The 27,233-nt window shown below is 53.6% G+C and overlaps 1 protein-coding gene and 1 long non-coding RNA gene across 20 annotated transcripts in view; one reads left to right on the top strand and one right to left on the bottom strand.

Annotated features, from left to right (window-relative positions):
- The window catches only part of RUNX3 (RUNX family transcription factor 3), a 66,137-nt gene extending 47,530 nt beyond the window's left edge, over nucleotides 1-18,607 (bottom strand). For 2 of the 14 annotated variants that reach the window (XM_063804208.1, XM_063804224.1), the window contains exons 1-2: nucleotides 18,227-18,607; nucleotides 17,720-17,785 (exon numbers count right to left, since the gene is read on the bottom strand). In XM_063804208.1, coding sequence (XP_063660278.1) covers nucleotides 17,720-17,777 — 58 coding nt within the window. In that variant the 5' untranslated portion in view covers nucleotides 17,778-17,785; nucleotides 18,227-18,607. Of the gene's footprint in view, nucleotides 1-17,719 lie in introns of all 14 variants that reach the window. The other 12 variants (XM_063804200.1, XM_063804195.1, XM_016956519.3 and 9 more) reach the window with 12 other exon arrangements.
- On the top strand, nucleotides 910-17,904 carry LOC134809300 (uncharacterized). Of its 6 annotated transcripts, none has more exons than XR_010154709.1 (5): nucleotides 922-1,113; nucleotides 10,622-10,689; nucleotides 13,371-13,525; nucleotides 15,253-15,447; nucleotides 16,181-17,904. It is a non-coding gene; the product is annotated as an uncharacterized LOC134809300 (long non-coding RNA). The 6 variants fall into 6 exon arrangements; XR_010154708.1 differs by having other exon boundaries at nucleotides 930-1,113; nucleotides 13,517-13,821; XR_010154712.1 differs by lacking the exon at nucleotides 922-1,113 and adding an exon at nucleotides 8,643-8,761 and having other exon boundaries at nucleotides 10,377-10,689.
- Nucleotides 18,608-27,233: the final 8,626 nt, after the last annotated feature.

Here is a 27,233-nt window from a genome sequence, read left to right as displayed (position 1 = left end):
TCCAGCCCCACTCCCACCGGCAGCCTGGACTTCTCAGCTTGGCAGAAAGCCGGGGGCAGTATTCCACCTCCTCCAGAGAAAAGCCTTGTCTACACCCAAGGCCTCACTGATTCCATCCAACGCTGAAAATACCCATTTACTCAGCTATTTCTCCACGTTATGGTCTAAGGCCCAGATGCTTAGTTCCAACCAAAACAGCCACAGAGGTCACTGCGGTCTGAGGGTCCTCTGGACCTCAGGCCTGTGTAGACATCATACTTGTTAATAATTAACCCACGGAGCTCACCACGTGCCAGACCCTCGGCATCTCTGTGTGTCCTCACGGTAACCCTGAAGCTAGGGATGGCTGTCTCCCATCTTACAGGTGAGAACACTGAGGGTGCTCCAGAGAGCTGTGGGCCCTAGGCCTTGTCACCTGGGGGTGCAAAGGCGCTGCCCCAGTAGGCCGGCTGCCTGCTACCCAATGGGGCAAAGTCCCAGCACTACCCAGAAACAAGGACAAGCTTTGGCCTAGAAGCTGGGCAGCCAGGTCCTGTCCCTGTTTTGGCTCCATATGTGCCCTGGGCAGCTCACCCTCTCCGTCTGTGAAATGGGAGAGCAGGGATTCAGAGACAGCCTCCTAGGCCTGTGGCGGCTCTGAGCACAGTGGGTGCAGATACTCAGTGCTGAGTCAAAGAGAGAGAGAACCTTGCCAGATGGGCCAGCTCACCACAAGCAGCCAAGCCCGGTCTTTGAGGGGTTGGAGTGGGCAGGTCTTTGCCCAAGGCTGAGCTAGGAGGGACCTGACAGCCCCAGATGGAGGCTGGCCCACCCCGCCCCAGCAGATGGGAGGCTATTTTTTAACCCCACAGGAAGAAGAGGACAGAAATGATTGCAGGGGGTTAACCTAGGCCCCTGGGGACGCTCCCTGTTTGCATCCTCCTTTCCCCACAACCCAGAGAGCTATGTGGGCTTCACCTGGAGTTCCCTGAATCCTTCTGGAGCTCCCCGCAGATCACAGCCGGAGCTGGGAGGGCCTGAGTGGCCCCTGTCTGCCTGGCGAGGGACCCAGAGCCCAGAGAAGTTTGACCAGGACTGGCTTCCTCTGCCCTCTCTGCTGTGTGCTTCCACCAGGTGAGGCTGCCTCCTCCGCTTCTACCTTTCTTCCTGGGGTGACCTGGGGAGGCCCCACCTTCTCCCGGGCCAGTTTCCCCATCTGTCAGACAATGGGACCCTCCAGACATCACTGAGGCTTCTCCCAGCTGGGAAACCTCCTTCTGAGCTGGGGCCCTGACTCTGTCACATCAGTCCTGGATTCCTGGAGGCCTCAGCCCTCCAGAAGCATCAACCCAGTGGACAGGAGCTCGTGGCAGGTGTCTGGGGACCCCCAGGAAGAGGAAGGATTTCCTGGCCAGAGATAAGAAGAGCAGCGTGGGTAGGGGTTAAGCATCCTCCCCCTGCAGCCTCCCTCAGACCACGCCACCAGGTGGCCCTTGGTCCCCCCAAAAGGAGTTCCTGAAAAGTCTGTGTCTGTTGCAGCAGGTGCGGCCTGTGAAGTGTGTGTATGCTTGTGTGAGGGTGGTGTGTGTTCACATGCACATGGTGGGGGTGGGCACACAAGGCGGGAGGCCTAACATGGTGGCAGGGACAGACTTTGGTTGCTGAGCTGGGACAGCCTGTGACAGAGGCCCCAGCACACCCGCAGGTCTTACCAGAAACCCTCAGATGGTGCTGGTCTGACCTGAAGGTGGGCACATGCAGGGAAGGGGTACATGCAGGACAGGGGTGCATGTGGGGGAGGGCCATGTACAGGCCAGGGGTGCATGTGGAGGAGGGGTACATGCAGGACGGGTGCATGTTGGGGAGGGTCATGTGCAGGACGGGGTGCATGTGGGGGGTGCGTGCAAGACAGAGGTGCATGGGAGAGAAGGGTTTCTACATGGCAGGGGTGCATTGGGGGTGCATGCAGGGCAGGTGTGCATGTGGGGGAGGGGCATATCCAGGACAAGGGTACATGTGGGGAGGCCACAGGGCTCAAATGCTGTCAGGGCCTCTGGGAAGCTGGGACCCCAGTGAATGCTTGAGGGGAGCCAACTCTGCCTGACCTCCTCTTATGATTGTCTATTTAAACAATACTGTAAATTAATCACATTAATCGAACCCACCTCCCTGCCTCCTGCTGCTTGCCCCTGTGATACAAATAATATGAGCACAATGAAAAATCTTGGAAAATACAGAAAACACATAAAAAATGTTAAAGCCTGAAGTCTTATAACCACAGTGAACACTGCGAGTGTCTTTGAGGGGCTGGGGGTCTGCAGGTCTTCTTGATACGATCACATTCATTCCCACATACTGGAGTATTTCCCACAGGCGGCTGCGGAGCTGAGCACTTCAGGTTTGTCTCAGTGAATTCTCTAACAGCCTGAGAGGGAGGTACTGTTATTCTCCCCATTGTACGGCTGAAGAAACAGCAAAAAGGAGGTTAAATATCCCCCTCAGGGTGTAAGAAGCAGAGCCAAGATTTGAATCCAAGTCTGGCTAAATGGAAAGTGCAAATCGTCCAGCATCCAGGGCTGCACTCCAGCCACGCCCCGCCCCCCGTGAGCAGACCACTCATTTATTCATTCCTCCAGGAGCATTTACTGAGCACCTCCTGTGACTCAGACCCTGCCCAGCACCCACACCAAGGACTTGGCGGATGTGAACGAGACAGAGAGAGGCCCCAACCTGACTCCCCAAGCGGCCACAAACTGAGTCCCAACCTTGACCACAGCTTGATTTCTAGTCCAAGTTGTCACTGACCCCCACTGGCCTTCATCACTGACTGAACTGTGACCTGGCCTCCTGCACTCTGCAGTGGCCTCTGTGAGCTTTTCATTCCCCGTGATGTGTGTGAAAGCCAAGGCCAGGAGCCCACCTCACCCAGCCTATCATCCACGCGGCCTGGGCCAGGGAGGCCGTCAGGAGCCCACCCACCACCTCTGGCCTGCCACTCTGGGCCAGGCCTCTCTGGAGGGGGGGTTTGGCCTTGGCCCTTGGCACCCTGCTTGGCAGAAGGGTGGGCCTTGGCTCAGAGCATGGGGCCACCCCAGGAGGGGTCAGCATAGCTGAGCTCAGTGTACCTGTGGGCGGGCCTTCCATGTCCCAGAGTCCTCGCACTGCAGCCTCCTCTTTTTGCCTGGGCCCTGGAACCCCAGGAGACCCCAGGAGCCGTTGCTCCCTCCTCTCACTTGCAGAAACTCAACAGGGCAGGCCTCATCTGAGCTCCCCCGATGCCTGCACTGTATTTCTGGGAGTCCTGCATGTCTCTCCAATCCTCAGGCAGGGCCAGTTACCTACTTTATAGGACCCAGTGCAAAAAGAAAATACAGGACCCCTTTTCAAAATGCAGGAACAAAAGTTTTTCCTTTCTTCTGTGGACTCTCAACCCACGGTGGTGTTTTTTATTCGCTGTTCAATGTCACACGTACTTGGACCTGGGGAGACTTGTGCAGAAAGTGCAGACCCTCACAGATGCTCAGGGGCCACCCCAAAACTTGGTGTGCAGATTCCATCCCCCTCTCCTCCCCCTGCCTGCCTCAGTGGAGGGCGGCAGTGCAGGTAGTGGGCTGCTGAGAACCCATCCCTGGAGGCAGCAGGAGGCAGGCAGACTGGACCCGGGCCTCAAGTCCCCAGGCATGCTGCACTAGCCCATCAGACTTCACTTACAACACACTAATTCAGAGCGAAAATGATCCAGCATTTCAATATGGCAACGCTGAGCGTTAAATTCAAGCGCAGGAGGTGGGGGTGCCAGGTAGCCCTGGAACATAGCAGTCTCACAGGTGGCTGGGCGTGGGGTGGATCTCTGTTCTTGGAGTAGAGGGACGTGGAGTACCTCCCTCTGCTTGGAGTATCTGGGGTACCTGGACAAGCACAGGGGGCCATGAACAGGGCCATGCCTGTGTGCCTGCCCCTCGCTCAGAAGAGGGGACCTGACGGGAATACCAGGGCATATCTGCACCATGCCTGGGCAGTAGGCCTGGGCATGACCCTGGATCAGGCAGACCTGCAGTAGGTGGAAGGGCCCCAGGAGAGCTGAGGAGCCTAGGGGAGAGGAACCCAGAGGTCCCTGCCAAAGTGCTTGATGTGCTGCCGTAAGAAGGGCAGCATAGGCCGGGCGTGGTGGCTCACGCCTGTAATCCTAGCACCTTGGGAGGCTGAGGTGGGTGGATCACGAGGTCAGGAGATCGAGACCCTCCTGGATAACATGGGGAAACCCTGTCTCTACTAAAAATACAAAAATTAGCCGGGTGTGGTGGTGCGTGCCTGTAATCCCAGCTACTCGGAAGGCTGAGGCAGAAGAATTGCTTGAACCAGGGAGTCGGAAGTTGCAGTGAGCCAAGATCATGCCACTGGACTCCAGTCTGGCAACAGAGTGAGACTCCGTCTCAAAAAAAAAAAAAAAAAAAAAAAAAAAATAAGGCAGCATGGGTGCCTGCTGAGAGAGAGAGAAAGAAGCTCTTTCCCTGCATGTGTTGCCATGGGATTCTGGCCCAGCTCCCTGGGGTGCTCTCTGAGCTCAGCTTTGGCCCTGTCCCTCTCTCTCTGTGCCTCAATTTCTCTAACTATGCACTGAGCAAGGAGAAGACCACCACACCTCAAGTACCTTCTGCATGGGCCATGCACTGAGTTTTATGAATCTCCCCTCTCTTGTTCCACAAATGATTACTGGCCCATTTCTCAGATGAGGAAACTGAAGCCCAGAGGAGGCAATGACTCACCCAGTAAGAAGGTGGTGGAGCTGGTTCTGCCTGGCTTCCCTTCACCCCTTGAGTCGCTCCAGCCTCTCTAGGTTTGGGTGGAGGACATGGGAACCAAGCTCGTGGGGGGACCACCAGCTCTTGCCAGAAAGGGGGCCAAGAGAAGACCAAGGATGCTCCTTGACCTGAGGAAACGTCCATTAATTCATAGCTACTGTGCTTTGGCGAGCCACACAGGCTCTGGATGCAGGCTGCCTGGGTGGGCGACCTGAGCAGATGCCTTAATCTCTCTGGGGTTCAGTTTTCTCATCTGTAAAATAGGCCTCATAATAGCTTTTGTCTTATAGGGTTGTGAGGATTCAATGAGCTAAGGTATATCACTTGAGCCTGGGAGGCAGAGACTTTAGTGAGCCAAGATTATGCCACTGCACTCCAGCCTGGAAGACAGAGCCAGACCCTGTCTCAAATACATATATAAACAAAATGAGCAAAGGTATGGAAAACACTTAGACAGTGGCTGACATAGAGTTAAGAGCTATGTAAATGTTTACTGCTAATGGAACTATTTAAAAGTTGAGTCATAATTTATATTTTCTAGACTGTCAATTACGAATTTATTCATTTCAATGTTGTGCTTTTCCCTTTTGCATTTAGGATCCAGCAAATTTTCCTTTGAAATCTCAATACAATTTCCTAGGTCCTTGAAAAGATAATTTCCTCGCCCCCACAGTGCTTATAGCCCATGGTGGATCCAATAGCTCTCTCTAGAGCAGCTTTTCCAAAAGTGGACTTTGCACACACCAGCCCCTTCCAGATGCATCATCTCACCCCAAGAGATAACTCAATAAACAGTTGAGCATACACTATTTTAGATCTCCATGGCCCAACAAGGTAGCCATTAGCATATCAAAGACTCTGACAAGTCCTGCAGCAAAACACCATTGAACATTGTTTGAAACAACCAATCCCAATCTTGTTTGACCACAGAGTTCCATTATTTCTGCTCAACAGCTGATAACATCTGAACACACGTTGGGAGATGCCACCCTCATTTCCTGCTTTCTAGGAAATGGCAAGGGGAGTCAGAGCTGTGAGGAACACCCTCTCTCAGGGATGAGTGGCTCCACCCCTACAGAAATCATCTCCAGTCATGTGCACCATCGCTAGGCCATTCCTCCTGTTTTCACCTTCCTTGTCTGATTCAGCCCCCACAGGGGCCTGGAGAGGTCACTAGCATCAATGTCCCCATCATACAGATGAGGAAATTGAGGTTCACAAAGGTTAAGTGGGCACATAGCCAGTAAGTGGCAGATCCGGTAGACAAACCCACAGCTTCTGATTCTAAACCCCACATTCGTTCTTCTGTACGTTGACTGGAAAAGTAAAAATAGATCCTATTCTAACAGGATCAATCTTCCCCCATCATAGGCTTTTAAAAAACTCAGGTATTTTTTTTTTCCGGTAGCATTGAATGCTTTAAAAACTTAAAATTTTTACTATCTTTCTTTTGATTACTAAAGCAGTACGTGCTTGTTATGTATAAAACTTTTCAAACATTTTGAGTTGAAAAATGAAAAAAAGGCAGGGCGCGGTGGCTCAAGCCTGCAATCCCATCACTTTGGGAGGCTGAGGCGGGCGGATCACGAGGTCAGGAGATCGAGACCATCCTGGCTAACACAGTGAAACCCCGTCTCTACTAAAAATACAAAAATTAGCCAGGCGTAGTGGCGGGCACCTGTAGTCCCAGCTACTCGAGAGGCTGAGTTAGGAGAATGGCGTGAACCCAGGAGGCGGAGCTTGCAGTGAGCGAGATTGCACCACTGCACGCCAGCCTGGGCAACAGAGCCAGATTCCGTCTCAAAAAAAAAAAAAAAAAAGAAAAGAAAAGAAAAGAAAAATGAAAAAAAAAAAAAACAGATCTGCATAGCCCTACAAAGTAGCCATTAGCTTTTAAATGAAAATACTTAAATGCTATCTAAATGAAAATAATTAAAATGAAATAAGATAAAAAATTCAGTTCCTCAGTTACAGTAGCCACGTTTCAAGCGCTCGGGATTCACGTGCACCTGGTGGCTACTGTGTTGGGCAGCACAGACGTGGGACATTACTATCATCACAGAGAATCCTACAGGACGGTGCTGTTCTAGATTCTTCCTAGACATATCCTAACACCTATACAGGTTGATTATCCCTAATTCAAAAATCTAAAATCTGAAATGCTCCAAAATCCAAAACTTTTTTAGGGCCAACATGGTACTCAAAGGAAATGCTCATTGGAGAATTTTGGATTTTGGACTGAAGTATAATCCAACTATTCCGAAATCTGACAAAATCAGAAGTCCTAAATTTGAATGCTTCTGGTCCCAGCCATCTTGGGTAAGGGATGTTCAACCTGTAATGACTGTTAATGTGTTTTTTTTTTTTGGAGACCAGGTCTTGCTCTGTCGCCCAAGCTAGAGTGCAGTGGCACGATCATAGTTCACTGCAGCCTTCACCTCTTGAGCTCAAGTTATCCTCCTGCCTCAGCCTCCCAAAGTGTTGGGATTACAAGCAGGAGCCGCCATGCCCAGCCTATTGATATTTTTGTTGAGGTTCTCAGACATATCTGCATGGCCTCACACATGGAGGAAAGAGACCCACAGAGGCAAAAACAAGACATGGGGTAAAAATAGACTGGAAGGAAACACACCGAATGATAGTGGTTTTTTCTGGGTGTTGAGATTACCGAGCTTATTTTTAAATTTCTTAGATCCTTCAGGTGTTCTACAACGTAAAATGCAGACAGGGTGGGGACGTTGGTTGGAGTCATGTTTTCCCTAATGTTCTTACTGGTTCTAAAATCTTCAAGCTATGCTCTCACCCAAGTCTTCACTTATTATTATTTTAACACTGTGGATTCATAAAGAATGGAAGCCCACACAAGTCCAGGGAAGGAAGGAAAGGCAGACAGAGGCTTATTTTCAGGCCTGGGCAGTTGCACAGGGTCCCTTGCTTAGAAGGGCCTCATGCTTGGTTTCGTGTTCTGTGGTCGCTGTCCTGAAATTCTTACTGATTTTTGAACAAGGGATCCTGTATTTTCATTTTGCACCGTGCCCTGAAAATCATGCCGCCGCCACTAGCCCTGGGATTCTCCCCAGGACAGGTTTCCCTTCAGCTGCTCTAAGCCTTCGCCCTTGTCCTTGTCCAACCACGGACGTGGCCATCCACGGAGCCCTCTACGTGCCTCAGAGCAAGTGTGCTTCGGCTGCTCAGATGTGTGTCTAGAGACTGACAAAAATAGGGCTCGTGAGTGGGTGCGGGAGGCCCCTGTGGTCTCTGTTCACACACGTACCTACCCTCAAGGCCATGTCTACACTGGCCTATTTCAGAGAACTGCCCTGTGCATCATGGGATGCTTTGCCCCACATCACGGCCCAGCTTGGTTCAGTCCTGGAGCCCTGTGTCCTGAAGCCATGACCAACCCCAGGCCTGGCCCACCTTCTTCCTCAGTCTCCTCTCCCTCAAGCCCTCCACAGGATCCATAAACCTTCCATCTCCATGTAATCCTTTTGTGTGATCCTTCTTCCATACCTTTGCCCATGCTGTTCACTCTGCTTGTACCAGCAAGGTTCCTTCCTCCCCAGATCTGCCCTTTCTAGACCCATCTCAGATTCCACCCTTTCTAGAAAGACTTCAGGAAGTATTTGAGAAGGGCCTGAAGATGCTGTGGTTGCATAGAGGAGGATATGAATCACCTCGCTTAGAGGTATCGGGGAGGGCTCCATGGAGGTGGTGCCCTCAGGCCAAGGAAGAGAAGACATCTTCCGGGCAGAAGGGAGAGTTTGACGGGCTGGTTTGATGTCAGACAGACCACAGGATGACTCAAGGTCCTCTTTCCTCTTCTTAAACATTAGTTGCAGCAAGTCCCACCATCTGCCTGAGTCTGTTTTCATCTCCACAATGGAGGTGGTGATGCCCAGCACACGGAGCTGTGATGAGGATTTAATGGGGAATCCAGAGCGTTTATGGAAGTGCCAGGAGGCCAAGATTCTGCATAGGTAGGAAGGACCTAAGCCAGAGGGGTGTGGGTGGCCAGAGGAGAGAGCCTACCTTAGTAGGGCTTGGTAGGCTAAGGTCTGGGCTGAATCTCGAGGCTCTGGAGCTTAGAACAGCGTCTGCAACTCCCTGGCTGTGGGGGTTCAGGCAAGGACTGCCTCCTCTCTGAGTGTCAGTTTCCCCATCTATAAATGGAAAGCTGGGACACTGGAAAACACTGGGGGGGAGGGTGGTTCCTGAGGCAGTCTCTCTCCACACATCACAGGAATGTGGCGCCCCAGGGAGAAGGCATCTTTGTCCATTGTGTTCACTTCTGCATCCCCAGTGCCCAGAACAGTGCTTGCATGCAGTAGATGCTCAATAAATGTTCATTGAATGAATCAGCAGCAACCAATTTGCCCACCTCACATCCTAAGTCCGCTGGGGACGTAGGCCCACCTCTCCAGGGAAACTGTCTGCAGATTGGGACCACACCTTAGGTCACAAGCATTTCCTGAGCACCTACTGTATGCATGGCTCTGCGCAGCCCGGGGCAGACCCTTGCTCCACAGCCCGACAGGGCAGAGCCAAGGAGGCAGGTGACAGACACAGTGATTTGGGAAGAAGAACAGAGAGCAGGGTGGCCAGCAGGGCCTTGCCTGGGTGGGAGCAGGCCGTTCCCAGGCTGGAGCTCAGGCTGATGGGAGCCCCAGCTTGCCTGTTCCTGGGAGGGTGGGACTGCCTCTTCCTCTTTCTTTCTCTGAAAACAAAAATTGTTTTCCCTTAAATTTACAAGTATTAAAAGTTTGGAAAATACACAATAATCAAAAGAATATAAAATAAAGGTTACCTGCCATCATGGCGGACCACACAGTATTAACTACTATGGACTTTTCAGTGTTTCCCTCTAGTCTTTTTTCTGAGGTGGCTTTGCTCTCAGAGGTGGCTTCCTCTCCCCCTGGGAAGGGATATAGCTGCTCTGTAGGAGATGTGGGGGCACCAGGCTCTCTCCATGGGCTCTTTATCACTTCTGACTTGGAGGTCCTTTCTCCACCCCTCCTGGACCTAGCACCTCTTCCCGAGACACAGGGGTGCAAAGAGCTGGGGGAGGTACGTCAGCAGGCCTCCCCTCCTGCCCCTGCTTACCCCACGGAGGTGGGGTGGGACAGAGCTCAGGCTTGAGGAAGGAGCACTGGAGGCCAAGCCACAGGTGCTGGTCCTCAGCCCCGGTGCCCAGGCAAGTTGGGTTTGGGAATAGGGGCATGACCAAAATGGACCCCTCTTTTCCTCCCCGCCCCTTTCCACTCCATCCGCCTTTCCCTTTGCGCTCTCCAAGCGTTCCGTCCCCCAGATGCCCTCTGTTTCCTCTGCTCCAGCCTTTTAACTCCTCTCAACAAAGGCCAAGGAATCAGGCAGACTGTGGACACTCAGGTGTGCATGATGGGAAGGGACCTGCATTTACAAAAGCTCCCCCCAACAGGGACTGCATGTGCTGGTGGAATCTCAGTCACCATGTCCCACGTTGAAGGATGTTTGGAGGGGGCTGACTTTGGTCACCCTTCAAATCATAAGTTATATGCGTCTGCCCTTTCCGCCCACACGTAAGTCTGAACCTTTTGCCAAAAACACTTTTCCCAGACTCGAAAGAAAACCCCAAAGAGGAACCTAAACCTTCACGCTGCCTGCACCGATTGGACCGGAGTGCTCAGGCTCGCGCCAACAAGTGTTTCAAAGAAGAAGCCAGACAGTGAAGGGGGAAGTGAGGGAGAAGCTGGAAAACTCTCAGGCTGACCAATCGTCAGCCCATTCATTCATTCGTTCATTCATCCATCCATCCGTCCGTCCGTCCATCCATCCATTCTTTCTTTCCTCTGTCCATTCAGTGAGAAGGGCTGAATATCACCTGTGAGCCTGCCCCTGCTCCCAAGAACACCCTTTGGACACCTGTGGGGTGAGTAGTGAGGGGCAGCAGTGGCAGAGCACCCCCACCGCCTGGAGGGGAGAAAGGGAAGGGCTGGGAAGGCTCCCTAAGGGGGCGTCCATGAAGCTGGGCCTTGAGAAGACAGGCCAGGGTTTCTCACCTTCCACATCCTGCTTAGAGTCAGACAGAAGGCTTTTGCAGAGGAGGAGGAACATTAAATAGTAGTAATTTCTGGCATTCTGTGAGGGCTTGTCTGTGCCAAGCCCTGTGCTGTGCACGTGATACACACTACCTCATTAAACCTACCCAACATGCCTTGAGGGGGTGCTATTCATTTTCTCCATTTTACAGGTAAGAAAATGAAACACAGGTGAGGCACCTCTCCCAACGCCACACAGCGAGGAAGTGGCAGAGCCTGGCTGCAGCTGAGGCTTATAGCTGCATTTTACATTGCTTTCTCTCCGAAGAGTGCCTTCCTTTATCCCTGGGAGCCATTGACAAGGGGTCTGACAGTCCCTCTAGTCTTGTGCCTGCTCAGCCCTCTCTAGCCCTGAAAAAACCAGGGCTTGGCGCTGGAGAAAGAGCAGGAGGGTGAGATGTGGAAACATCTGTTGAGTGGCAGGGGATCACGCTGGCACAGAGAGGCCCAAGCCGATCAGGAGGCCAGCCTGTGCCAGGCCAGTGCTCCCTGTGTACCAGGTGCCACATGCGGGGCTCAGGGCAGGGCCACAGTCACTCCTCCCAACCACCCTTTGAGGTCAGTGTTACTAGCCCATTTTACAGAGGAGGAAACTGAGACCTTAAGAGGTGAATTAACATGTCGGGTCACCCAGCTACCATGCAGTTTAAGCCTAGGTTGTTCTGACTCCTAAACTGTGTGCAAGGCGGATGATTGGACCCCAGGGAGGCAAGGAAAGTCAGTTTTCCTGCTGCTGAATTCAATGTTTTACAAGACCACATACCTCTTTAGACCTCAGTTTCGTCATGTATGAAATGAGGAGGGGAACTCTCTGCCTCTGGGCTCTGATATGCTCCTGGACTGATTCACTGTTCCTTGTTCTTGTGACTTCTCAAAGCAAGACCAGAGTCCCACTCCCAGCCCTAGGCCTGAGATTCCCATCCCCACTGTGTCCAGGGGCTTCAGGAGGTGCTATTTTAGGGCAGATGGCAAAGGCCTGGGCTGTAGATCCACTGAGGGCTAAAGGCAATCTTTCTTCCCTCCACCCCTCCCTTCCTTCCTTCCTTCTCTTTACTTCCACTAAGCAAGGTAGGGAACTACTCGCTGAGTCTCAGGGCAGGCCCAGGGACTGAAGCTCAGGAGGACAGGGCTCCCCAGTGGCTGCAGGTGTCCCAGCAATGACTCCTAGCAGAGGGGGTGTTTGGGTTCAGTCTGGAAGATTGGGTGAGATTCCCCAACTGCGGGGGGTGGGGGCACACTCTGGGTGGCAGATTTGAGGAAGGGTCTGCAGATAAGGCATCCCCAGGAGATGGCAATAAGAGCTGGTGTTGGGGCTGCCCCACCGAACCCAGAGCCCAGGCCTGTTTCCCCACCTATGGAGGAGTCCGGACTGGCTCAGTGGCAAGGCTGGGGTCAGAGGCTGCCACTCTCCTCCTGCCTCTCACAGCCCGCTGGAAGGTCAGGTTTTCAGGCTCTGCTTATCCGTCTCCCGGCCTCCTCCCTCCAGGTAACCGAGGGAGCCTCCGCTTTGATGCGGCCACCTCCAGGCCCAGGCGTCAATGAGCCCTCTATATGACCAGTGGGGCTGCTGGGGGCCTCCAGCCCGCCAGAGTGGGTGTGGTAAGGCCTGGACACACAATCCCGCTGTGTGGGGTCGGCTCATGCCTGCCTAGACCCTGTGGGCAGTGGGGGGCTCCTAGGAATGCTTTTCCAGCCTGGGGGGCACTTTGGACAGGCAGGGTGGTCTGGGGAGAAGGGTGTGTGCAGGGCAGCCTCAGAAGCCGCCGTCAAAGGGACCTAGCAGACGTGGCGCCAGGCAAGCGCCATAGTGGGCACGGAAGGGCTGGCGGTCAGTCTGTTCCTCTCCCAGGGATGGCGGGGAGGGGGAGGCCCCATGGACACATGTGCTCAGGGTGACCAGCCATCAGGGGTTGCCTGGGATGAAGGGGTTTCCTGGGACGTGGAGCTTTCAGTGCTAAAACAGAGTCCCCTGTTATTGGAACTTCCTGGACCTTCGGAAAGGATACAGTGACTGACCTCTCTGGTCTGGGCAGCCTCCTCCCTGTCCGGTGACCTCTGAGTCAGACCATCTCGGCCAGACCTGCCCAGGGCCATTTTGTCCACCCCCTGCCTCCACACAGGCCTGCCTCATACCCAAGAGTCCACTTTCCATTTCTCCCAGGCATCTTCAGGGGAGGAGCTGCCGGCCAACTCCAACCACTGCTAGGGGGACCTTGGCCAGACCCACACCACGCTCCCAGCCCTCCCTGTGGCTCCCGAGCCAGCTCATACTTTCCTGCTTCCACACCTTTGCCCAGGACGTTCCTTCTGCCTGGAACATCCTTTCCCTGTCTTTGTTACCTCTTTACCCTTAGGGACCCAGTTTCCAAGTCACTCCTCCAGAGGACTTGTTCTCTCTTTCCCAAGGCTGGGCTAGTACCCCTCTTTGAACTCACAGCCCTGGTTCTTCTCCCAAAAAACCTTTATCACGCCCCAGGGCAATTTTCTGTTGACCCATCTTTTTCTCCACCAGACGGTGAGCTCTTAGGATGGAGATCCTGACCCAGTTTCCCCCGGGCTCCCAGTACAAGGCCATGCTCATGGTGTTCATCAAATGGAAAATGCTTATTGAGCAACTACTCTGTGCCAGGCATCATGCTCCTTTAATTCTCTCCATAGCTCTGCAAGGTTGGTGTAACCCCTACAGATGAGGAAACCAGAGACAGAGAAGTGAAGTAACTCACGCAGGTGACGGCAGAGGGCAGTCAGGACTTGAACCTGGAGAGCCTGGCTCTAAAGCCCGAGCTGGAATCTCGATATTCTACACCTCGATAAGTTTTTGGGAAATGACTGACTAAACAGATGAACGCGTTTGCCCGCCCCCCCCCACCCCGCCCCAGAGCCCCCTTAAAGCCTACATGTGGCAGTTTGGGCCCATTTCCTTGGCTTCCTTCCCGGAGGGGCACCCACTGCCAGTGTCTCTGGTGAGTGTTTGCCTGTGGGGGTACAAGTGAGGGTTCAGCAAAGGTGACCTGGTGTGAGGGGGTGCCCCAGGGGGTGCAGAGGAGGGCCTCATGAGGCAGATTCAGAATGAAGGTTCTGGCCCCCAACGGAACCGTGCATGGGCAAGGGGTCCTCAGGGCCATTGGCCCATAATTGTCAGACGGGGAAACTGAGGCCCAGAGAGAGGAAGGGACTTGTCCCTAGTTACACAGAGTGTCTGGATCACAGCTCTTAGGTCTCAGCTTCCGCATTTGTCACACAGGGAGAATAAATCCCCCTTGTCCTGCCTGGGGGTAGACCCCAGGGGGCCCCTGTGCCCTCTCACACCTTCCATTCCAGCTTCTAGAATTCCACCATCCGTGCACCAGCCCTGAGGGTAGGCGTTGCCCTCTTCTCACCTCCTGCTCACGCCTCTACTGCAGGATGGGAACCAAATGCCTCTCCACCCTTTTCCCACACCCCTTCTCTCCACAGTGAACTGAGGGGAGTTTCTGATCCCTTAGCTCAAAGTCAGAGAAACTGAGAGGGGAGGGCTCGGTGGGAGCCGTGGGAATGTCATGCACAAGCAGTCGGACTCTCCAGGGGTCTGGATCTCTCCCTTGCTGCCTTGAAGGCCCCTGCACAGGCTGTGGCACTGGCTGAGTACAGGTGCCTGAAGGCAGAGGCATGGATGGGATGCTTCATTCTCAGCCTGTTTTTGCCAGTGAAGACAAAAGGGAAGTCATCTTCCGTTGGTCTATGGGGACCCTGAGGTAGTAGGAGCTCGGTGATAATTCTAGGGACCACCCTGGGTTGTCAGGTGGGGGAGACAGAGAAGCCCACATAGGAGGCACCAAATGCAACTCACTCGTGCCCTTTTACTCATGAGAGAACACAGATCCAGAGATGTCAAGTGACTCAGACACAGTCTCACAGCACACAGGCGGCAGAGGCAGGTAGGGGACTGGGCTTCCCTGGCAGTGGTCCCCAAGCCTGCCTGAGAGGCACATCAGAATCGCTTTAGGGGATTTGCAAAACCACACCTGCCCAGGCCCAAACCCTAGAGATTCTGATTCCGCAGTCTGAGGTAGGAATGGAGAATCCTCCACAGCCTGAGGTAGGAACTGGGAATCCAGTGTTTAAAACTCTCTAGGGGCGGTGATTTCAGAAAACCTGCTGGCTCCATCACACTTTGCTCAGGGACTGAGGTGGGATGGCATTTGGAAGACACAGGTAGGAGGAAGAGGAGGCAGTGGGGGGCACAGGGAGACCCTTCCCCTTCTGGTAAAAGCCTGTGGATGAGAGAACAGCCCGAGTAAGATTCTGAGAACCCGAGACCCGGATGGACCTGGAGTTTTTGTCTTGCGTATAATTTAGGGGGTCTGTGACACTGGGCTGGAGATAACTGTGTCTTTCCTTTCCCTGGCCTCTAGCTGAAATTTAGCATCATATTCCATGGCGATTTTCCACCAGTGGAAATCACAGGTGTTCTCTGGTATCACAGCGGGGTCAGGGATGACCTGAAATATTGTTCATGCTCATCACAACTGCATGGCCCACCGCGGGGTCTTGTCACTCAGTGAGTTCTTGAAGAGGCACAGACAAATGGAGTTCAACAAATGGAAAACGTGAGTCAATATGTCACCAGCTTGCTTTCTGAGTTTGACAATGGTATTTCCGTCGATTTCTTTTCCTTTGTAATCCTTTGGATTTTGTCTTATGCGTTTAAAAACACAACTCCGAGGAGGAACCTGAAGGTTCCCTGAGACTGCCAAGGGTCGGTGGGTTAGGGACCCTGTAGGGGGCAGCGTGGGGTTGGCACCCTGCAAATGGGACCCTGGGGCTGGGTGTCTTTGAGGAAGGAATTGGCAGCTGGAGCCCTGTGAGCCTCCAGGGATGGGATTTGGGAGACAGGCCCCCATGGCGAGCACGTCGTGAGCAGAAATGAACAGGAGAGAGAAGGCTGAAGAGGGGAGACAGGTCTCCACAAAAGTGGAGGGAAGGCCCTCGGGCCGCAGACCCCAGATCCAAACATCCCCACAGACCCTAGCCTATGAGGCGCCTTCTGTGCCGCTGTTGGCCAGGATCAGCCCGCTCTGCCCAGCGGCCTCCTGTCTCTGGGCGCATACATGACATGTTGGGCCAAAGCCACCTCTCCCTTTGTGCCCTTCGTGCTACTGCCAGCCACCTCCCAGGCTCCGAGGATCAGGACCCAGCCCAGGCCGACCGGGGCTCTAGCCCTGTCTCCCAAGGTTCCTTTGTTTTAAACCCTACATTTCTCCATCTTGCGCATGGAAGGAGAAATACAGATTACAAAGACCTGGCAAATGGATTTTATAAACTCTTATTTTCTTGCCACAGAACTGCCTTTAATTAGCTCCGAGGACTACAAAGGGAACAACGTTATAATAGCAGCAACTCCAAGGAAGCAGCCACAGCTCTCGGCTCTCAGACCTGGGGCTGCCGCTCATCATCAGCTACAGCTAGGTTTGATGGGAGTGCCCCCACTTCAGGGGACAGCAGGCCCCCTTCACTCCCCGACTCAGTCCCCATCTGCAGCAGCACAGCCTTCCTCGGCCTCACCAGGGAAGAAGAACAGGCCCCGCTCTCAGACAAGCCTTCCCAGAAGCCTGAGGACTCAAACACCCAAATGTGTCTGGGTCCCTGCCCCGAGCCGGCCGCCCAGGCACCAGCCCTGAATCACTCGGTCAGCCAGCGGCAGGGCAGGCCAATGGGCTGGAGGGTAGGCAGGCAGGCAGACCCACCTCTGCATCTCTGCTGACTGCCTCGGCTGAGGAAAGGCAGCACCAGCCCCCAACCCTGAAGTTCTAGATCTCATGCAGCCTCTCTGTTCTGGAACCATCCAGAGGCACTGCCCTTATACATGGTCCACCCCCAGGCTCAGACAATGAGAATTCCACAAGCAGAGGGGACTCTATTTGGGGCACAGAGAGGTTAAGTAACTCCCCTCCTAAGGTCTCTCAGCAAGGAAGCCACTGAGCCATGGGACTTGAGCTCAGGGACTCTTGATCCCCAGTCTCAGGTGTCACAGCCCCATCTGGGCTCCTGCTAGGGAGGAGGAAGGCAGCAGGGGGTGTCTGAGGCCAGGGTGCATCAGCCCTAAATGCCAGACAGAGGCAGGAGAAGTCTCCCCATGAGTCCCAGCCCCATTAGAGGCTCCAGGTCGGGGATCCCAGACCCCCTATCCTTGCTGGGAGACACAACCCAGAACTCTGCATCCCTGCAGCCACGAAAAAAGGCAAAAGCTGCCCAGAAACACTTTCTCCTCTTCCGTGGCCAAATCCACGAACTTTCTCGAGGTCTGTCCCCCTGCCCCGTGCGGGTCCAGCTTCAGTGCAGCCCAGCTCTGTGCAGTTTTCCACAAAAGCCTGTGGCTTCCTTCTCCTCCCTCTGCTTCTGATACCCCAGGAGTTACACACAAAATGTCGGCGGTGGTCTCCAGGAAGACCCCTGCATCCCACAGCTCTCCCCAGAAGTTGCCAGCAGTGACCTCCTGAGCCCAGGTGGGGAGTCCCAGGCAGGACAGGGGCTGGGGCTGCAGGCCCTGGGGCCCCGTTAGTGAAGCAGGAAGCCGAGGGTCCCTGAGAGTTTCCCTTGGCCCCTCTGAGGGCTGCCCTTTGAGGTCTTGAGGTCTTGGAGTATCCATCGCCCCCACGGCTTACTGTCCCCACCAGCGGAGGATGAAAGTGCCACAGCGATGTTCCACGCCAAGAGACCACAGAGACCACCAACCCCTCTTCCCACCTCAGGCTTTCAGAGGCCAGCGGATTTAGGCGGACAGGCTGTGCGCTTGAGGGCAGCCGGGGCGGTCAGTGGAGGGACGTGGTCCGGGGCCTGGCCACAGCTCCCCACCCAGGGCCCTGGGCAATTGTTACTCACCGCGGATGAAGGTCGGGGAGTAGGTCGGGAAGGAGTCGAAGATGCTGTTCGATGCCATGCCCCGCTCTGAAGAAGGCGAGAATTTTCAGCCCTTCAGGGGGTTGGGTTGGGATTCACTTGGTTGGCTGTTGTTGTTTTTTTTTTTTCCTCTAGCTACTTTTGAAAATAAAAGGGGGGGATGTTGCTTTTTGTTGTTTTTTGTTTTGTTTTTGTCTCTTTTTTCCCCCCTGCTGCTACGAAAAAGAAAAAAGGAAAGAACGCGAGAGTGTGTGTGAGTGAGAGAGAGAAAAAAATCCCCAAGGAAAGTAAGTTTCTGTTTGTACCCAAGAATTTGGATTCCCGGTCCCACAGGAATGTCTAGCCACAAATTCTCAACAGAAGCGTATGCAGAGTGTATCATTAGATGGCGGGAAGGGGCTTTTGGCAGCCAGGGTGGAGGAGCTCCGAAGCTGACAGAGCAGAGTGGGCCCCCTCCAGTGCCACAGGGAATGAATGAATGAGGCTTACCCTTGACAGAGCCCAGGCTCCGGTGGGTACGAGGGCGGCCGGGGGTGGGGAGCACCAGGAGCCAACCAGCTCCCGCGCAGGGCCCTGGAGGCGGCAAGGGCCTGGCCTTGTGGTTCTGTGGTTGAGGGACCAGGCCTTCCCAGTGTCAACCCAACCTCAGCTCACAGGATGCGAGAAGCCTGCTCGCGGCCTTGGCTCATTGGCTGGGCCGCGGTCACCTGGGCCGTGATGTCACGGCCTTTTAGAAGATCTTGTGGCTGCCTCTCTTTTTGGAAAAGAAAAAAAAAAAAAAAGAAAGAAAGAGAGAGAGAGAGAGAAATAGAAAAGTGATGGCTTTTATTTGTGAGGCTGGCCTCAGCACGCGGCCCAAGAAACAGAACTGAAAGCGGTTGCAGTGGGCGTGGCCAGGAGGGTGGTTTGGCTCCTGGGTGGGAGACTCCTTCTTAATTAAGGCCAGCATTGGCCTGGGCGGGCTAGGAGCCCCGCGGGCCCCTCACCGAGTGCCCGGAGCCCGGATCCACCAGCGGCCGGAGAGCTCCCTGCCATGCCACCTCGCCCCTGGGCTGCGGCTGACTCCCTGCCATTGTCCACCACCATTGTTGCCAGGGAGAGGTGTCCACATGTGTGGCTGGGTGGCACCTCTGGGGCTTTTATGGGAGTTGGGACTAAGTACAACGGGAAACACATGAAGTGGCATTGCCAGCACTCACGCCTGGCCTCGGCCTGCCCACCGAGAAGGGCCTTCCTGGGGAAACCTGGTGGCCTGGCCGCACTGGGGGGCCCTCTGCAGGGCTGGGGGCTGAGTCCCCAGCATGTCATTCAGGGCCCTTTACTCCTCTTGTTGCCACCTGCGCATCCCCTTGGGGGTCTCTGCCCCAGCATGATGCTCGGGAGCTTCCCTGCCTCCGGGCCTTCGCTCATGCTGTTCCCCTCACCAGAAGCGCCCTTTGTGTCTTCATGTCCTTGAGGAGTCAAGGCCCAGAGAGGCTCAAAAGTAGAAAAGTCGTGAAGACGATTGAACCCTATACTTGCATGTTCCCCAAAGTCATGTCAGGATGAGAGAGAGGGTGGAGAGTGGGGGAAAGGTGGTGGCTTTTACCATTTCCCTTGCAAGCTCTACTCTCCCATTTCACAGGCCAGGCTGCGAGGCCCAGGGTGGTGACGCCAGCTTGTCTAAGGTCATGTGGTATTCTGGAATGGGATTGGAACTTCAGCCTCTGACTCACCAGCCCCGACCTTGGGCATGACACCAGAGTGCCCTTCCATGCCCTTTAAATGAAGACTTCAGAAAGTCCCTCTGCAGCCTGGCCACCAACCCCTGGCCTCTCCCAGGGACCCCAGGCTTGGGGCTAGACCCTAGCATCAGCCTCTGACTCACAGTAGCCTCTGTAGGCCAACAAGGATGGGGTGGGGACATCCCTGGAAGAGGATGGGCTGGTCCAAGGTCCCAAAGAGACTTGTTTCTGCCCAAGGCACATGTGCAGAAGATGGCCTTGGAAACGCTCACTCAGCCTCATCTCAAGCCTCATGAAGATTCAGTCTTCTGTCCCTGAATGGTGGGTCAATTGGTGCTGAGGGTGGGGGTGGTGGGGACAAGAGTTCTAATTTGGCCAGAGAGGAAGCAGGTTTATGGTGACAGCCACAGAGCTCTAGAGTCAGATTTGGCTTCCAGCCCCAGCTGTGCTGAATCTGAGCGGCCAGACCCTGGGGAAAGTCATTTCCTTTCTCTGGGCCTCAGTTTTCTTCCCTGTAAAATGGGGATAACACCTTCTTCAAAGGGACAGGCACGGGGTGAGGGCATCATAAACATTGGTTTCCTTGGCTGAGCCTCCATGACGCAATTTGGGCTCCGTTATGAGTCAGCTCAAGTAAGGAGCTATGATAGTCATGCAGGGGGAGAGGCTGCCCCGCCCCCACCCTGTGTTGTAAACTCATCAGCTGGCCAGCCTGCATGGGACCCTCAGGGGTCAATGGCACAGGGGGAACCTGCCAAGGGGCCTTGACCTCCTGGTTGAATTTGATGCCTTTTGGAGTCAGCCATCTGTGAAATAGATTGGAGAATGACACAGCTGGGAAGACCCCCCCTTATACAGAAGCCGAAACTGCGGCCCCCAGAGGAGCAGAGACTCATCCAAGTTCACCCAATGAGTCAGTGGAACCCAAGCCCCTGCTTCCCAGCCCAGGAGCTGTTTCCATTCCACCAACACCGCCTCCAGTTTTGAACATACCACCCTACGTGCTTTGCTGTTTTTTCCACACCTAAGAGTGGGCCCCCCCAAGCCCCTATAACTTGATTACCCTGAGGGGCTTCCCCCTCCCTGGGAACCTGAGTCCAGGCCCAGGAATGGGAGGGAATTCAAGAGGCTGTGCACGGCCCAGTGATCCATCTGTGCACCGAGTAGTTCAATGCATTCTCGGGGCAATGTGGCGAATGAGAGCCAAGCTTGGTCCTTGCCGCTAAGGGGCTTATCATCTCTACATGCCCCCTCATAAGCATGTGCTAAGCTTTAAACAGCCCTGGGGAAGCTGCCAAGGGAAGCAGAAAGGACAAGGAGGCTGAAACCAGCCATACCTGAAGCCTGCTTTGTTTCTTATGAACTGTGAGATTCTGGGCAAGAGGCTTTACTCTTCTGAGCCTTGGTTTCCTCGCCTGTGAAATGGAGCCAACTGTAGTGCCCACCTCCCAAAATCATAAAGAAGATTCAATGAGAAAATAATTGTGAGTGTGCTTGGCACATAGTAGGTGCTCAATTTCCAGGGACTCCCTTCCCTTGAAATTCTGATTGTGCATTCCCCTGTCGTGCAGTGGGCAGTCAGGCTTCCTTTTGTTCTCCACTGAAAAAAACTTAAATCAGGTTAATAAAAAAATGTGGTTGAAGTAGGGAATCATAAGAAATATTGTATAAAAATAAAAGGGAATCATAAAAATAGCATCTTAAACCCTTCTTTTAGCTTTAAACTTATAAATATGCATTAAATGGCCTTCCTCTTGTTCTTCTAGCTTAACAATTTCCAGTTTGGGTTTCTTTTTTCTTTTCTTTTCTTTTCTTTCTCTTTTTTTTTTTTTTTTTTTAGAAACAGGGTCTTGCTCTGTTGCCCACGCTAGAGTGCAGTGGTGCAATCATAGCTCACTGTAACCTTGAGCTCCTGGGCTCAAGCAGTTCTCTCGCTTCAGCCTCCCAAGTAGCTAGGATTACAGGTGTGCACTACCACGCCCAGCTAATTTAAATTTTTTTTTTCTGTAGAGTCAGGGTCTCACTATATTGCCCAGGCTGGTCTCGAAATCCTGGCTTCAGATAATCCTCTTGCCTCGGCCTCTCAAAGTGCTGGGATTACAAGTATGAGCCACCATGCCTGGCGTAGTTTTGATTTCTTTAACGTGGAACATGAATGTAAAGATGCTAAGGAAGGAATGAGCATGTGGCATCATCTAGATTTTACTATTTCTTTCCATCCTTTACAATGTCCCACCCATACCAAATTCAATTTATTTTTTAGCAATTTGCCTTCATTGAATCTTCCCAATTTTCACAGAAGCAGAGGCTCCTGTTTGGCATCACACAACTGACCTCATGGCATTATCATCAGTCAGAGTCCAACCAGGAAAACAGGAGCCATATTGAGTCCTGGAAGTTAATTCAGGGAGTGTTAGCAACACAGGTGAGGGACAACCTGAGGAGCCAAACAGAGACAGTGAGGAGTCCCAGTGTGAGCATCAGTTCAGCCACTGACACCCTTTGGGTAAGAGGGACACGGAGAGGGGTGGGGTTACCAGGGCCCCCAGCAGAAGCAGGAACTTAGTGGGCCAGTCCGGCATTTGCTAGAGTCACAGAGGAGACTTAGCCACATGGAGACATCACCTGAGACAAAGAATAGAGGGGAGAAACACCCTGGCTTCTCCCTTGCTTTCGTTTTTCATCTTCTCTTGGTGCCTCCCATTGGTTGAATGTAGCGGGGACCAGCTGGCCAAGGAGCCCGGGGAATGCAGCCCGTGCCATCAAACCCTTGTGTGACAGAGCCAAACAGGGGAATGAGCAGAGCTGATCTGTGGGCAAACTGGCCCAGGACTGGCATAATCTCCAATGATGTTCTATAGCCATGCAAACCCAGCTGGCACCAACTGGTTGGGACACATTCCAACTCACGTCTGGTAAGCTGATGGTTCAGTGGCTGGTGGGAGGAGATGTGGCATTCCAGAGAAGGGCCTGCCAGCTGAGGGCATCCATTGGTATTTTATACGAGAAGTACAGGTGAATCCTGGGAGATACCCGGGGTCAATTAAGAAGGTGTCTCCTGTGAATGGTGATGAAATTCATTTCCCTAACCTGTGTGCAGGGCTGAGGTTATGTCACCACGATGAGCACTGGATGCAGACCCTGCCTCTGAATGTTATGATTTCAATGACAGCACACCCCAAACCACCAGATCCTCCCAACAACCTGCAGGACAGGGTGGCCCTCCTCACTTTTCAGAGGAGGAAAAAACTAATACAGGGATTAACCCCAAGATTTAGCCTCCAGGAGTCGCACTGCCAGCTTGGACCGGGCAGGTAGCAGATTCGAGGTGGACACTGGCCTTGGAGTTCAAATTCTGGCCTTTCATCAGCAGATCCTGGTGTGAGCCCAGGGAAGCTGCTGGAGCGATATCTGCCGTGGGCTGGGGGTGGGTGTGGGGGTGGGGCACTTCCCTTTCGAGGGCTAGCACAGAGACACTAAGATGCCGCCACTCAGCCAGATCAGCCCCTCTCCGGGGGTGGAGAATGGGGCCTGCAGAGCTGTGCAACCCACCCAGGACCAGAACACCCAGGCCAAGCCAAGGGATCATCAGCTGAGGACCTACCACCTGGGGCGCACATGCTGAGAGCGTTAGGCATGGTCCCTCCAGGGGTGGGCTCTGAGGACGGCACCATGCACCTAAGCAGTCTGATAGTCTCTGGGGGAGAGCCAGAGAGGTGGAGAGACCTGCCCAAGGTCCCCCAGCTTGCCGGTGGAGGAAGCAGGATTCAAACCCAGCCCGCCCTCCGCTTCTCTCTTTCCTGTTGTTTTGAAAAACTGCTCTCAGCGCCCCCTTCAGAACGAGAACCACCGGTCCTCACCTCCTGCCTCGGGCCCTGCTCTTGGCCGAGCCTGGAGCTGCCACCCCATACAGCTGCTTCAGTGTCTCTTGTACCACAGGGGTGGTGGCACCGAGGACAACCTAAGGACTGTCTCCACCCGCAGCGTCTGCCTCGCCAGGGACCCCAAGAGCTCCACCTGCTGCCTCTCCTCCTGCCTGAAGTTCCCTTAGTGCATGTTCGGGTTTGAATACGTTTCAGTGAGAAGTCCCGTGTTTAAGAGGCAGATGGAATAGGGAGGAGGAGCAGCGTCGGCCTGGGGAGATTAGCTGACTGAGGGGGGAGAGCGCAGGCTGGGATGCATCCTGTTTCCCCAGGAATGGGCTCGCTGCCCCCTTCTGCCCAGTGTCATCTTTGCTTAAATAATGATCAGCAATGCTCCTCTCACCCCACAGCCACCTACGCACAAATGCCTCCTATGGGAGTTTCCAGAGCAAGCTGTTCGGGAGGCAGACGGGGTGGAGACGGCTCTCCCCAGCGTCCAGCCCAGGAACTGAGGCTCACCGGGGAAGGCCTCACATACGGTCACACGGTGAGTCAGAAGAATTCACCGGCAGGTCTGCTGCAGCCACATCCCGTCGTGTCCCCAGGATACCCCTCCACTCCCCATTTCTCCCTAAAGTCCCTTCCAAGGGGGTGAAGGTGCTGAGGCCATAGAGTTGGATGGATGAGCCAGATTCAGATCCCAGCTCTGGCACCACCTAAGGGTGTGCTAGTGTTCGGGGCTATCAGAACCTCACTGTTCTCACCTGCAAAGTGGGAAAAATAAGCACCTGTCATCTCCTCAGGGGTGAAGGTGAAGAGGGACCTCCTGGGAAGAGCATGTGGTGGGCACTCGGCCAGGGTGAGGTCGTGTCTGTGTGTGTGTAGGAGTGTGTGTGAGCTTGTGTGTGTGCATGTGTGTGGGTGTGTATGTGTGTGTGAGTGTGTGTGTAGGGATGTGTATGAGCTTGTGTGTGCAAATGTGTGTGGGTGTGTATGTGTGTGTGAGTTCGTGTCTGTGTGCACGCACGTAGGTGTGAGCATGCATGAATGTGTGTGTGAGTGTGCATGTGTATGACTGTGTGAACTCATGTATGTGTGCATGTGTGTGGGTGTGTATGTGTGAGTGTGAGCTCGTGTCTGTGTGCGCGTGTGTGTGTGAGACTGTGTGTGTACGCATGCGTGTAGGGGAGTACAGGGCAGAGGTGCATGGTGGAAGGGGGCTCGTGTCTGACTCACCACTTTGCCAGGGCCTTAGTGCCCCCCAGCAGATTCCTGCCCTCCCACTCACTTCCTCCAAGGCCTGCTGTGAGGGGCACTGAGCTCCCGCGGTTTCTGGAGGCCGACCCAGCCAAGGGCTGCCTGAACCTGGGTACCAGACTGCAGGATGGGGTGCTGGAGAAGTCACTCGGCGTGACCTCCCTGAGATGCTGTTCAGCTCAGGAGCCTCTCTTGTGTTCCTTTGAGACCTGGAGTCTTGCCCATAAGATGCTTCCCTCCCTCAGAGTTCCAGGCCCCTCAGAGGAAGAAGAAAAATCCCAAACGACAGCCCTTTTGGCTCATAAAATGATCTTCCTCTGGGTCTTTGGGTGGAATAATCTATTTTTAGCATCAAAGGGTTCTGCCACGGGCTTAGACCTAGTAAGGGAAGGGCTTTGTGTGACCACAGCGTGGCTCAGAGGCGGGCACTCCTCAGCTAGGATGGGGCAGGAGGGCGCAAGGAAGGGAGCCCCACCCTCAGGGCAGGCAGAGCAGGGAGAGAGCCACCGAGAGCCCCACTCGCTGGATGCCTGGCCCAGGGCTCCTTCCCATTCCATTCAGTGAGCATCTGTTTGGGGCCAGGCCTTGTGCCCTCACCATTTCCTCTTAGTGCATTCTCGCTACAAACCCAGTAATACTAACTAACAATAATCACAAGCTAGCACTTCTTTAGCACCTACCACAAGCTGGGGACTCGTCTAAGAACCTTGCATAAATCAACTTAATTCATTTAACACATAAGAAGACTGAGGTTCAGAGAGGTCAAATCACTTGCCCAAGTCCAGCTCAGAAGGGACAGAGCTGAGATTTGAACCCAGACAGTCTCTATTATTATTATTAGTCCCATTGACAGCAGAGGAAGCAGAGGCTTGGAGAAGCTGAAGGATTTGCTCAAAATAACCTAAAAAAAAGGTCGAATCAGGATCCGTGACAGGGCTGTCTGACCCAGAGCCCTCTGAGCTCTCTCCAATCTCCCAGAGCCCTCTGAGCTCACTCAGATCTCCCACAGCCCTCTGAGCTCTCTCCAGTCTCCAGGCTTCCATGGTGTGGTGCCTATGACCTCCATTGATTCTCCTAACAAATGATGCATATGTTATGTGTGGAGGGGAAGTCCTCCTATCTTGCCCTTCCTCATATTACTGAGAAGGAAATAGGCTGAGAGAGGAAAAGGGACTTGCCTGGGCTTGCATAGGTAGGAAGTGGTAGATTCGGTGTCTGAATTCTGCTGGAATTCCCAAAGCCTTTGCTAGAAGCTGACATATCAACCCCCAGCTCCCACGCCGCTCCCAGTCCCTGCTGCTTTCCTTGAGGGACTGGGTCCCAGGAAATGTCAGGATTGGGTTGTAATTTTAAAAAATAATTTGATCTTCAGGGTTTTTCCCCCTTTCTACCTCACTCTTTTTCTTTCTCTTTCAACAATAATGACCTTGTTTTCAGGGGTGTGCCGGCCAGCAAATTCGCTGACCCAGGCAAAAGGAGGGGGGATGTCATTATGTGGTTGGGAAATGGTGGGGCATTTTGTATGCCACCGACTTAGCATCCCAGGAATTTCAGCAGCCCTCAAGGAAATGACAGAATGAGTTCCCATCCAGGATTGTGGCTTCCCGTCTCTCTCTGTGTGCATTTTCCTGACATTAAACTAGGATGCTTTGAGCATCTGCACATAAGAGCGTGTGGGAAGAGGGTCTGCCTGGCGTGAGGAGAGAGCCCTGGCCAGTGAGGTTACAGGCCGAGGCTGACAGTTGGAGGACTCAGGCTCAGAGAGGGGCAGGAACTTGTCCTGGGCCACACAGCCAAGGCCAAGATCTGCATCACCCGACTCTTGGTCCAGTGCTCTTTCTGCAATGTCAGGTTCTGGGAGTAACCTGCTGTGTGCACACAGAAAAGTTCTTTTCTCTCTCTGCATCCTTTTCCTCATCTGGGAAAGGAGGATTGAGATCGGTGTCTTAGTTTGGGTTCCCCCACAGGCAGACCCAGAGTCTAAACAGTTTATCTGGGGGGGTGATCCCAGGAAGCAGGGGTGAGGGAGAGGGGCAAGTGATGAGTGACACAGGGAAGGGAAGGCAGCCCATACAGGGTGCAGGGTGGGGTGGCTTACCGTCCTGGATATCTGGAGCTCAACCCCACCAGGGATGCTCAGAGGGACTGTATGGAGTGCAGTACAGAGCTGCTCCCCTGGGGCGTGGGAGCTGGGGTATGTATCCACTGGCTCCCAGGTCTCATTGGTCGAGGGTTGCTCTGGCAATAATGACTCTCGGCAATTCTTGCAGCACCACTGAGCAAAGCTCACTCAAAGCCAGAAAACATCTCCAGGCCAACCTGTCCTTATGGGGAGATGTCAGTTTAGGGCATATGATTTATCTTTTATTTTTTGAAATAAAAATAAATAAATAAAAATTTAAAATAAATTATTATTTTTTTTTAATTTTTAAAATTAAAAAAAGGAAAACTCTGGTTGCCCAGGCTGGAGTGCAGTGGTGCACTCTCACCTCACTGCAGCTTTGGCCCCCTGGGCTCAGGTGATTCTCCCACCTTATCTTCCAGAATAGCTAGGACTACAGGCATGAGCCACCACACCTGGCTATTTTTTTTTTTTTTTTGTATTTTTAGTAGAGACAGGGTTTCAACATGTTGTCCATGAACTCCTGGACT

Source organism: Pan troglodytes, chromosome 1 (assembly GCF_028858775.2).
Source record: "Pan troglodytes isolate AG18354 chromosome 1, NHGRI_mPanTro3-v2.0_pri, whole genome shotgun sequence".
NCBI lineage: Eukaryota > Metazoa > Chordata > Mammalia > Primates > Hominidae > Pan > Pan troglodytes.
This window is presented reverse-complemented; position numbering and strand designations above follow the sequence as displayed.